This window comes from Heterocephalus glaber, unplaced genomic scaffold (genome assembly GCF_053883595.1).
Source record: "Heterocephalus glaber isolate CG9 unplaced genomic scaffold, H.glaber_assembly_v1.0 deba00001472, whole genome shotgun sequence".
NCBI lineage: Eukaryota > Metazoa > Chordata > Mammalia > Rodentia > Bathyergidae > Heterocephalus > Heterocephalus glaber.
This window is the reverse complement of record NW_028258315.1, coordinates 65,152,732-65,165,967: the sequence shown is the minus strand read 5'-3', so window position 1 is coordinate 65,165,967 and position 13,236 is coordinate 65,152,732. Positions and strand designations below refer to the sequence as shown.

Genomic DNA, 13,236 nt, shown 5'->3' with positions numbered 1-13,236 from the left:
ATAAGGTCCCAAGTTCAATCCCCAGTAACAAAAAAAAAAAGAAGAATATAATATAATATAACTACTATCATCCCCAATGACTGAGAACTAGGAATTGCAATGTGAAAAAAAGGAGATACAGATGTACAATAGAAAAAATAAACTAAAATCCCTGAAGTCATAAATATAAACTGAAACAATAAGAACAAACTCACAATATATTCTGTAACCAAAACAACCCACTTATATATTTCCCAGATATAAACAACTCAGAAGCAATGAGCACCCCTAGCACCCACAGTGCTCCACTAAAAGAGGACTAGGGCTCCTTAGACAAATGGCAGATTTCAGGTCAAGGACAGAAAATGTACAAGATTGAGAAGGGACGATCTTCTGTCAGAAAGCAAAAAAGCTACCAGCTACATTTGTATTCATTAAAAGTACTTGGATGGGCCGGGGATTTAACTCAGTGATTTCGCCGCCTGCTGCAAAAGCACAAGGACCCGAGTTCGATCCCTGGTACCAAAAAATTAATAATAATAAAAAAAGTACTTGGAAATCAATGTGAAGAAGTTCATAAAATGGGACAATTAAAAAAGTGAAATGTCAAAAATAAAAGCTACCAATGCACTAAGAACATCAAATGTTTGAACTCATGGTTTCATAATGATATTTTTAAAAGAAAACAAGCAATTGGTCACTATGAAAGGATGCTAAACAAACTCCTAATTTTGAAAATTCATAAATAAAGGCAGAGAGTGAAGTTTTTCTTGCCTTTCCTTTGTAAACTATTTTATCTGATTAATAAGTTTGTTTAAAGATAAACTTAATAAAGCAGAAGAAAGTAAAAAGACAACCTGCAGGATGACAGAAAATTATTTGTAAATTATATTTCTGATAAGAAATTTATATCTAAAATATAAACAACTTTCACAACTCAATAAGACAAAAAAACCAATCACAACATGGGCAAAAGATCTTACAGACATTTCTCCAATGAAGATCTCTCAATAAGCCCATGAAAATATGTTAAAAAATCATTAGTCTCTCAGAGACTAGCCACTAGGATGGCTAGAAGTAAAAAGTTAGATAATAGTAATTGCTGGTGAGGATGTAGAGAAATCAGAACTTGCATGTACTACGAGTAAGGAATGTAAAATGGTGAAGCTGTTTTGGAAAACAGTCTGGCATTCCTCAACAGCTATACACAGATTTACAACATGATCCAAAAGTTCCACTCCTACATAGATAATTAAGAGAAAAAAAATATTATGTTCACACAAAACATTGTACACAGGTAGTTGCAGCAATATCATTCCTAAAACTGAAAGGAGAAACAATTCAAATGTCCATCAATACAAATGGATAAACAAAATGTGGCATACTCATGCAATGGAATACTAATAGTCTATAAAAAGGAATGAACTTCTGATATATGCTACAACATGGATGAACTCAGAAAATAGGCTAAGTGAAAGATGTCAATCACAAAAGACCACATATGATTGATTCCATTAATATGAAAGTCTAGAGGGCCGGGGATGTAGCTCAGTGACACCATGCCTGCCTGGCAAGCACAAGGTCCTGAGTTCCATCCCTGGTACCAAAAAAATAGAGAAAAAAAAAGCAAGTCTAGAATAGGGAAATATATAGATACAGAGTAAATCAGTGGTTACTTGGAGCTGGGAGTAGAAGAAGGGGGAGATAAGAAGATAATAGCTAATGGATATGTGGTTTTTTTATGAGGTCATTAAAAATATTCTAAAAGGGTGTGTGGTGGTGGGTGCATATATATTTAAATATACTACAAACCACTGAACTGTATACTTTTAGATAGATGAATTATAACTGTATCTTAGCAAAGCTGTATAATAAAAGTAAATAAATAGATCAGTAATGATAAAATCAGAATATCCTACTGCACAACCCCCTAATTAACTATGAGATCTAAGCATCCAGCTACAGCATCACAAAGAGAAAGTCACACAACTGGGCCTCCTAAGGAAGGTAATTGCACTACCTTATGAAGTAGATGTACCAAACATGCTAAGATTAAGCCTCTACACCTAACATATTCACAAGCACTAGAAGGGAAAAGGAATATGTTAAAGACATTATGTGAATGAAACATAAGACTAGGAAACTGGCAAGCAATCTAGTTTCTTCAACACATAAATTGCAAGGGAGAAAAAGGGTGAAAAGGAACCTGTTTACCCATTAATTTTAAGGTACGGAACTTATCTGGGTCCTGATTTTTTTTCTAACTATAAAAAGGAAAACCACTTAAGGTATTTTGAACTAGTGAATATTAATAGTGAATGAATATGTAACATGAAGGAATATTATTTTTTTAGGTATGAAATATTCTTTATATTTTTAGAGTCCATATTGTCTACTAAAATTCATATTAAAATATGGGGTGCTTAGAACTTGCTTCAATACGAGAGCAAGAGAAATGGACAGGGCAGAACTGAAGACAGGTTCACAGTGATTGGGAGCAAGTGGTAGGTTCATGAAGAGCAATTATATTCCTCTGTATGCTTTTTTAAATGCTTAAAACCTGTAATAAAAAATTTTAAATGTCAAATAAGCCATTTCGTATTAAAATAAGGAAGAAGAGGATAACATACTTAAAACATTGCTAATATTCTGTTCCTAAAGTAGGCATAGACAAAAGGTTTAAGGTGCAGTTATTTTAATTTCAGCAAGAAGCACTAAAAACATTTTGAAATTTTTTCTCAACATCATTGTTGTTTTTGTTGAATGGGCCTTCTCTACTTTCCCAATCTGCTGCTACAATGAATTACACCATGGTGCCTGGCCTCTTTGTATATCTACATATATGAACACTCTACTACATGAGGTGATACTGGTATCTGTTTGGAACAAGAGAACTCAGGATAAAAGTATGTGGGCAAGAGACACTATCTTGGGCCAGGGATTTAGCTCAGTGGTTTCACCGCCTGCTGCACAAGCGCAAGGACACAAGTTCCATCACCAGTACCAAAAAAAAAAAAAGAGACATTATCTCAAACATGAATCACAGTATGTGAAGCAGACTTTCAGGGTATTAAAAAAGCTTACAGACTGTAAGCTGGAAAAGTATAAAACTTTTAGAATCTCCTGTGCATACTAAGATATTTTTCTTAGAATGAAAGGAAAAACTAAGTTGATGAAAATAATTAATCATGGGGATTTTTATTTTTAAAAATCCTCAGGGATATATGAGACAGTGACATAGCTCACTTCAGTTCTGATCATTAAATACTTAACATGAGATTTTCTTCTAATCTGTAGAAGAAGCAGAAATAGATATGAAAAATGTGTGGTGAGGCAAAAACAAGGGAAACAACAGAACTCTAGGTAAAGCATGATGGCTCAGAATCTCCAAAACTGGCATGCAAGACACAAGAAGAATCAAAGAGGAAACCACCTAGTATAGCCATCAAATCATATTTTTTAATGAGCCAGTACTGACCCAAAATGAAAATCTCTAGAAGCTGCTTTTTCACCTATCTAGATATGTCCACCTTTCCTAACACTTTTCTAGAGTAGTATTAAGGTCAGAGTAAAATTGAATGGGAAATACAGAACTCCTATACACCCCTTTCCCCACAAATGCACAATTATACCTACTAACAAACTCCCCCACCAAAGTGGTACATTTGTTTGAATCAACAATGACATCATTATCACTCAAAGTTTATTTTACATTAAAGTCCACTCATTGTGTTCAACATTATATGTGTTTGGACAAATGTATAATGACATGTACCCACCATTTTGGTACGATTACAGAATAATTTCACTGCCATAAAAATTCTCTGGGGTTCTGCCTATTCAACTATACTTCCCTCCCCCAAACTCCTGGCAAGCACTTCTATCACTTTTTGAACACAATTAAAACAAACTGGAATGGGTATTTCCAGTCCTCAAAGAAAGAAATCCCTATAAAGACCACATTGATAATTCTGGGCTCTTAAATTATATAGCTTCTTTCTCATTATTATGTTCAACAGATCTAAATAATTTTCTAGATTTTCTTTATAAGAGCAATGTAATAATTCATTTATGGCAGCAATATCCATTTGTCCCCTGCTTAGACTTACATCAACACTTTAAAATGTCCCAATCCAATATGCTTTTTGGGGGGGGGGTGAAACGACACAAATTTCTTTTCTTATTTTTTATTTTATTTAATTGGTATGATTTAGATATACAATTTAATGACATTCATCATTGGAAACTTGCACCTTTACATAATCTCTCTTGGTTCTTATTTTTCCCCCTTCCCCTGCCCTCCCTTCAAACCCTCCATCCCTCCCTATTTACAAAGACTTTGTTTCCATTTTTTTATATTAATTCCATTCCCTTCTTTGCTTTCCCCTACCCCTCCCACTTGCCCTTGCCCTTTGCCCCTTTTCTTCCTATTTCACATTATCTATTATATCATTTAGTCCTTATTTACACTTTCAGTTTCTCACAGTAGAGAAACTATTTGGTATTTACACATGTGTATACTATTTATTTCACTTAAGAGTATCGCCTCAATGTCCATCCATTTAGCTATAAATGTCTCTTATTTCTCATTTTTTATGGCTGAGTAGTCCTCCATGTTATAAAAAAACCACATTTTCTTGATCCAGTCTCCAGCTGATGGGCATTTGGGCTGCTTCCAACTTTTAGCTATTACAAATTGTGCTGCTGTGAACATGGGTGCCCATATATCACTGTGGTATGATTCTTTTAATTCTTTGGAGAAGATACCCAGCAGTGGAATAGCTGGGTCAAATAAACTTACCGACTTTAGAAAAGCCCAGGTCCTGATGGCTTCACTGCTGAATTCTACAAGACATTTAGAGAGGAACTACTGCCACTACTGTTTAAATTCTTCAATGAAATTGAAAGGGAAGCAATACTTCCAAATTCATTCCTGGAAGCAAGCATCACCTTGATCTCCAAAGCAGAGAAAGACCCAACCGAAAAAGAGAACTATAGGCCAATCTCACTAATGAACATAGATGCAAAAATCCTTAATAAGATGCTGGCAAATAGAATGCAGAAGATCATTAAGAAGATCATACACCCTGACCAAGTGGGATGCATCCCAGGGATGCAGGGATGGTTTAACATACGCAAATCAATCAATGTAATACACTATATATCAATAGAGCCAAGGACAAAAACCATATGATTATCTCCACAGATGGAGAAAAAGTATTTGACAAATCCAATATGCTTTTAAGAGAAACAATGTGATTTATGCAGTTGTTAAAGGGTAAATTATCTGGACCCTGACTATACATCTTAACAATATAGCTTTAACTTCTAAAGAAAACATCTGTTAATTTCTTACTGATGTCTCTACACCAGTTTGAAAATAACAGGTTAAAGACTTCTTATTTTAAAAGTGGGTTTTCTTAAGTTCATAGGGGAAAAAAAAAGAACTGTATCACTGAGAGCCTCTGGAGCTTTGCGGTAGTTCCAGCCACTTAAACAGGAAGAAATAAATAATTTGCTATAATTGTCCCAATTGAAAGAAAATAAAGATAAAAGCAGTTGTAATCCGTTTTCAAGACACTAAAGGAGGACATAAGAAAATAAGTTTTTAAAACAACTGATATCATATGGTGTTCTCCCAATTTTCTTGGACCATTTAGTTTTGACTGATACATCATTTCCAAGTGGGCTACAATTTATTTAATTTTTTTTTTTAGTACTAAGGATTAAATCTAGGGAGGTTGAGCTACTTCTCTTTTTTTTAAATTTTATTTTGAGATAGGGTCTTGCTAAATCACTCACAATGGCCTCAAACCTTCTGTCCTCTTGCCTCAGCCTCCCAAATAGCAGGGATTATAGGCACGTACCACTGTGCGTGGCTAATCCCATCACTTTTTAAATAGCAAGTTTTTATTTCTGACCCAAGAAAATGGTATGATAAAGCAACAAACTTTTTTTATGAAAGTCTCAGGTTTCTTGCTGTTTCTAGAAGTGAGGAGTGCATTTCATGATCAACCAGATTATAGAAAGTATTAAAAAGGAAATGGTATGATAAAAGAAAAGCAATTACCTTTGATTTTTCTTCATTTTCTCTATAAAATTCTGCCATCTGCTCCTCCTGTTCTTCAATTACATCCTTGAGGGTATCTACCTGGTATATCAAGTTGTTCTTCTCATTGTCTAATTGTGCATTAGAAACCATGGCTTTCTTGTATTTCTCTTCCACTTCAGACAAAGACTCCTAAATAAAAAAGTAATCAGCTTGAGATCTAAAATAAATACATTTCATGTATGCAATATAACAAGAATTTATAGCACTAACACAAACGCATGAAGATGCATTTTTGCAAAACAAGCAATTTGGGAATTCCTTGTTTAGTAACATGCACATAAAACAGGAAGACAATGATAAGCCAATAACGCCTTTCTAGAAATGTCCTCTCTGCTCCTGAGAAAATCAAGCAGCAATGTAGCCTCTGAAAGATGAAAAGGTGTGCAGAAAATACATATTCGTAAGCATCAGAAAATGTAGAATTATTAATATTTTCAGAAATACTACTCATGTAGTATCTAACAAAGTGCCTGGTATTCAGAATGCAGTGATAAATAGAAGATAGCCTCCCTTTACATATGTACAGTTCATATACATATGAATTTGGCCACTTGCTGGACTTGTCTGCAGTTGGATTTTTCAATTGAGCATAATAATGCTAATGTATACATGTAAACATTTTTTCTAGCAATTATTCAAATTTAGTCATTTTAAAATAAGCAATACAAAAATAAATATTTTTAAAACTACCACACAATGCTTGAAATTCTATGCAATGCAAAGTTTTCTACGTAACATAGCTTAAAGTTTTTTTTAAAAAATAACTACATCTTCCTAATCACTGTTTTTCAATATTTTTATTTCTGAGCTAAAATAAAAACATTTCATACCAAAACAAAAAAAGGAATTGCTGCTGGAAACAACTATTTTTTTTTTTGGTAATGGGGATCGAACTCAGAACTTTGCGCTTGCAGTGCCACTGAGCTAAATCCCCAGGCCTGGAAATAAATTTTTAAAACACCAGTGTAATTTTCACAAGCCAAGCCTAAGAATCCAAAACGTTTATAATCAGTTAATTTTTGACAATGGTGTTCATATAATTCAATGGAAGAATAATAAATGATGTTATGTCAACTGGATACTCACAATGAATAACAGATCTAAATGTAAGAGCTAAAACCAAAAAACCTTCCAAAGAAAATATAGAAGCAAAATTTTTATGGCCTTGGAGTAGGTAAAGAGTTTCTTAAACCAGGTGTAGTGGTGCACACCTATAATTCCAGCACTCTGGAGCCTGAGGCAGTAGGATCACTGCTAGTTCCAGGCCAACCTAAACTACATAGTCAGTTCAAGGCCAATAGGAACTACATAGCAAGACCCTGTCTCAAAAAAGCAAAAAAAAAAAAGTTTCTTAAAATACAAAACCAAAAGCACTATTGACCAAAAACGAAAAGAGACTACACAAAAATTTAAACTTTTCTTTAAAAACTTTAAAAAATATGATGGTCTAAATATTACTGTAAATGATATCGTCAAGAAAATGGAAAAAAGGGCAACCCACAGAATGGGAGAGAATATTTGTAAATCTTATATCTGGTCTTTGTTTTGTTTTTTGGTACCGGGGATCGAACTTGGATCCTTGCGCTTGCGAGGCAGGCAGCGGAACCACTGAGCTAAATCCCCAGTCCTGTAAATCTTATATTTGATAAGTGACATACATAGAACATATAAAAAAAGTCTTACAACTCAACAATTAAAGACATATACCTCAACAGCAAAGACTAAAATAATCATTTCTCCAAAGAGGTTGCACAAATACCAGTAAGTAATGAAAACATGCTCAATATCATTAATCAATAGAGAAATGCACATCAAAATCATACAATGAGATGCCACTTCACATTCACTTAAATGGCTATAATCTATAATTTTTTAAAAAGGGCAGATTTAACACTGTTTGGGGCCTTCAGTTCAATCTCCAGCAGACACCCATCCCCTAAAAAGAAATAAGGTAACAAGTGTTAGGATGTGTGAAAATTGGATCTCTCATGAATCCCTGGTAGAAATGTAAAATGAGCAGCAACTATGGAAAATGGTTCAGCAGTTCCTCAAAATTTTAAGACAGAGCTACCATATGATCTAATACTTTTACTCCTAGTTATCCACCTAAGAGAAACAAATAGATGGCTATATAAAAAAAAACTAAACAAATGTTCACAACAGCATTATTCATAATAACAAAACAAAGTAGAAACAATTCAAAGGTACTGTCAATTGACAAACAGGCAAACAAGGTCTAGTAAATCCATATATAGAGTATTATCCAGCCATTTAAAAATACCCATACATATTATAACACATACTATAACATGGATGAATCAGGAAAAAGTTATGCTAAATGAAAACCAATCACAGAAGACCACATATTGTATGATTTGATTTATATGAAATGTCCAGAATAGGCAAATCTAGAGACAGAAAATTAGTGGTTGCCTAGGTTGGGGAGGGAATGGGAAAGAATAAATGAGAAATGATTGCTAATGGGTTCCAAGTTTCTTTTTGGGGTGATGAAGATATTCTAAAATTGGTTTGTAGTAGTGGCTGCACAACTCTGTGACTATGCTAAAGACCACTGACTATGCACATTAAATGTTTAAATTTTTATGGTGTGTGAAGTATACTTCAGTAGATACAAACACACACTTTTAGTAATGATTCACAAACCAGAATTAAGGAGATGGGCAAGATTTAAACAAGTATTGGGAACATTTAACATTTGCTTATAAAGAATATAAGCAAAGTCAATACAATGATCCCAATATTATGGTATCTGAGAGGCTAATAGCAGAATAATAAGATTTTCACTGGGATTAAAAACTAAGTAACACAGATAAAGCAAAATTCATCCTTAACCATGCTCCCTCCAGAAGAAACAGAGCAGTAAGTTTAGTGGAGCACCTTTGGTTCGTGTGTTGAAGGTTTCATCCTAGTGCAACAATACTCAAAGGTGGGGACCTTTGGGAGGAAGGGGTTAGGTTCTGACTGCAATGAATGCATTAAGCCATTTATGGACCAGCATGTACCCTGGATAATAGATATGGAGCTATGGGATTTAATGTTTGCTCTGCTGGGTTTTGGTCTTGCTTTGGCCTGATGCTTTTCTATATTCCCATTTCTCCATTTTGGAGTATGGATGTTTATCCTCTACTATTTTACCTTGAAGTCAGGATATTTGTGATTGAACAAATCAATTATTAACACGAAACACATTCCTTTTGAGAATCAACTAGATGCCTTAACAATCTCCCTATTTGATTTTACATAACCTGAATTTCCAAAACGTTTCTGAAGCATATCATACCAGCATATATCATACCATGCAAATCACCAGTGGTGGCGGTCTGCATTCTTATGTAGAAATCCTGTGAGAAGATCCTGTAGGACAAAGATTGTGCCCTATAAACCCCGCATTCCCAACACCTAGGATGGGGCCTCAGCCATAGGAGCAAGTATAAGGCAACTACTGAATTAATTTGTTGATGATAATAAAAGTAATAAAGAAAAAAAATCCATTTATGGATTCATAAGTTAACAGGCTACCGGAAGGTGGCAGAAACTTTAAGAGTAGGGCATACATAATTGGAGAAAATAGGACATTGGGGCGTGCCTTTGAAGGATATCTCTTATTCTCTGTCTCTGTCTAAGTCTCTGTCTGTCTGTGTCTCTGTCTCTCTCTCTCTCTCTCTCTGTGTATGCATGTGTGTGTCTTTCCCTCTCTCCCCCTCCCTCCCTTCCTTCCCCACTCCAGGCCCAGAAACAATGGAGCAAAGTGACTAGACTGGAACCCCTGAATCCATAAGCCAAAAATAAACCTTTCCTCCTTCAAGGTGGTTTTTCTCAGGTATTTTCTCATAGTGATGGAACTATAACATGATACCCCAGCCTTTGTTTATATTTTTAATATATGTGAATTTTTTTTACTTCCCAAGGTGTGTTATATACATATACTAACTCCCCACAATGAATGTAATCATTATGGTTAAAATTTTAAAATTTTTAAAAATCATACACTATACATTTTATTCTATAGCTTCCCCTTTATTTTTAATATCTTGGAAAGCTTCCAGTCACTATAAATAGATTTACTATGCTTTTTTATTTTGTACTAAAATTTTGTGCTCTAATTGTACTAAAATTTTTAAAGTATTAATTTTAATAATTTTAGATTAGTCAGTTCTTCAATTGATAAATAAAAGATCTTTTAGATCACTTACATTTTCCAATAATATTTTACTGTATTTTCTGAAAAACAGTACACACTATACAATAGTATGGCATGTGGCAAACACTGTAATATTAATAAATGATCAACTTTCCTGAGTAAAGAAAAGATGCAGGAGAAAACTGGATAAAGTACCCTAAATGGCAAACATAATAATCAAGAATACCTTCAAATCATTTGATCCTTCTAAATACAATTACATATGAAATTTTAATATGACAGTATTTGATGTTCTGAATTTGTCCCCTTGATCCAAGATATTTCCACAATTTATGTCTTTAAAACCTTAAAAGGGCAAGTAAATCTTGACAACTGGAGTCTTAAGACTAAAGGAGAGCTGTGCCATGGTGTACACCTATAATCCCAGTTATTTGGGAGATTGAGGCAGGGGAATTATAAGTTTAAGGCCAGCCCAGGAAATTTAGTGAGCTCCTGTCTCAAAAAGAGAAAGAAAGGATAAGAGGGGAGGGAAGGGGAGGAAGGGTTGGGGGAGTAATTCAGTGGTGGAGTAGCCTGGATTCTCTCCCCAATACACACACACACACTGAAGATAACATCAACTAATTCTGTGGGTCTCCTGATGTTTACTGGCAACCTTTCATGGGGTCTTATAAGCAGCTTCTAGGTCTCCTTCAAAGCACTGCCCAAAGTCTTCCCACCCATTTTGGTCCTGGGTTTTTTGTTGTTGTTGTTTTAGTACCGGGGATCAAACTCAGGTCCTTGCACTTGCAAGGCAAGCAGCGGAACCACCGAGCTAAAACCCAGCCTGCTTTCACTTTTTTAGAAAGTTGGTTATGTATTTTGATTTCAAATCAGTATACAATATTTAGAGAGCTTTTGGTTTCTTCATAAGACTAGCCTTGATCCTCATAACAAAACATGAGGAAAAGCAGCACATAATAACCAAATGACACAACCAAAATGTCTACCTCACATACTGGTATTGAAACCTGGTAATCATCCTCACTAGAAATGATAAAGCCCATTTAATTTACCTCCAAATTCTTTAAGACACTAGATATCTACGTCATCCATGATCCACGAGTAAAAAAATTTAAACAGGAAGAAAATACAGGCCAGTGCCGGGGATACAGCTCAGTGGTTTCACCGCCTGCTGCACAACCGCAAGGATCTGAGTTCGATCCCCAGTACCAAAAAAAAAGAAAATATAGGCCTCATGTCTACAAGTTCCTTACTCCAGAGTACATATTTGCAACATATTCATAGCTGCTTCCCTCCTCCCACTTTTAGTATTGACTGAGGCTGGTAACAGAATTAAGCAATACATTTTCATTTAGCTGGAGAGAATTTTAAAGTCTAATTCTCAATAAAAATATTAGAATATTTTAGGTGTTTCCCCAATCTAATTCTGTATGGCTAAGACACAAGAGACATGCAAATACTATACAAGTCTTTAAAACTGTAAGTTTAGTACTGTATCTTTTGCTGAGTATTCCAGAAACACTACTAAACATTTAAACATAAGCAGACGCTGAAAATTCACCTTTCCTGTGCTTTGCAAGTTAAGCACATGCTTGAAAGACAAACACTGTTAGTAAAGCAATGTGCAGTGGGTTAAAAGAACTTGAGAAACCACCATTACCAACATTTGTGCGTACAGAGCATGCTTAGGCTGGACCCTGATACCTTTAGTTCCTTAAGTCCCTGCATGTATCTCCCTTCTACATCCTGTATCTGGTCCTTAAGGTCATAGATATCCTGCAGGACATAGGAATGAACCATTGCATAAAACCATGCACAAACATATCTTAAGTCTGAAAGGAGTCAGATGAAAATACAACTTAATAAATAAAAGTAGGAAAATTAAAGTACAAAAACAACTCTATCTCCCTAAACTTCTGAAAGGGGCAAATAGGACAGATGAGGGCAGGCTGGAGAATGAGCTGAAGTAATCAACATAATGTTAAATATTTTCTTGGCACTAAAGCTGCTAAGAACACCATTAACTAATGGTGGCAGGGCATATATATATATGGTATATAAACACACACTAAGTATATATACTTACACACCATTTTGGGGATAACTTTTTAAATTTCATAAAACACAAATAATTTTGAGCACAATGCCTTATCTATAACTAGTAAAATACATATTAGTACTTCTAAGAAAATATACTGATTAATTCATAAGCTTCAAAAAATATAATAATTATATATGAACAAAATTGTCTTTCAATGAATTGGTCACTGACAATTAATGTGGGGGTGGTTTAAACACAAAGTCTGAATACAAAGTCAAATGAGATATTCTATCCTGAGGACACAATTTACATGATGAGAAAAACATTTGCTCTAAGTGTTACCATAATTCTTATAAGTGAAATAGCCCAAAGTTTAAATGGAAAATATTGTTCTCCTTGTGTCTGTTTCCCTTGTGTCCTGTTATGTAAGGTCTATTCTGGATACTCAATTTAGGTAGAATATAACTGCCACATGCCCTGAATACCATTCTACAGTTACAAACAGCATCAATCATACCCATTTTTGGTATTATACTTTCCCTACTCCCTTCATTCCTTTCCTTGTAGATACGTCTTTTACCCTTTGGTTCATGCAAGAGACATTTACTGAGGACTTATGAGGAGCCAGGTGCTGAATGAGTCACAAAAATCTCACCTCCTTCAAAGAGATTATTCTCTCAAGGAAGAAAAACAAGCTCCGCTGCAAGCCCCTGTCCTTGTGTCCTTCTTTGCATCTAAAGGTGAGAATTTGCTTTCTTTGACTGTACACCTAGCACTTAATTTCTGGTAAATTCCGACTAAGAGCTTAATCAATAATGACACCTTCAAAGTCATCACCATTCTGTCCTGGATCAGTTCTCCTTCCAAGAAAGGAAGGAATGAAGGGATACAGTTTCTGTCATTATACTTTCCCATTCCTAACAGGAGGTACAGGAAACA

The 13,236-nt window shown here is 34.8% G+C and overlaps 1 protein-coding gene across 37 annotated transcripts in view; it reads right to left on the bottom strand.

The window, feature by feature from the left end:
- The window catches only part of Lrrfip2 (LRR binding FLII interacting protein 2), a 114,105-nt gene that overhangs the window by 24,307 nt on the left and 76,562 nt on the right, over positions 1 to 13,236 (bottom strand). For 23 of the 37 annotated variants that reach the window (XM_087182088.1, XM_087182087.1, XM_087182100.1 and 20 more), the window contains 2 exons: positions 11,961 to 12,032; positions 6,050 to 6,220 (listed from right to left, as the gene is read on the bottom strand). In XM_087182088.1, coding sequence (XP_087038214.1) covers positions 6,050 to 6,220; positions 11,961 to 12,032 — 243 coding nt within the window. The remainder of the gene's footprint in view (positions 1 to 6,049; positions 6,221 to 11,960; positions 12,033 to 13,236) is intronic. The other 14 variants (XM_087182123.1, XM_087182096.1, XM_087182103.1 and 11 more) reach the window with 1 other exon arrangement.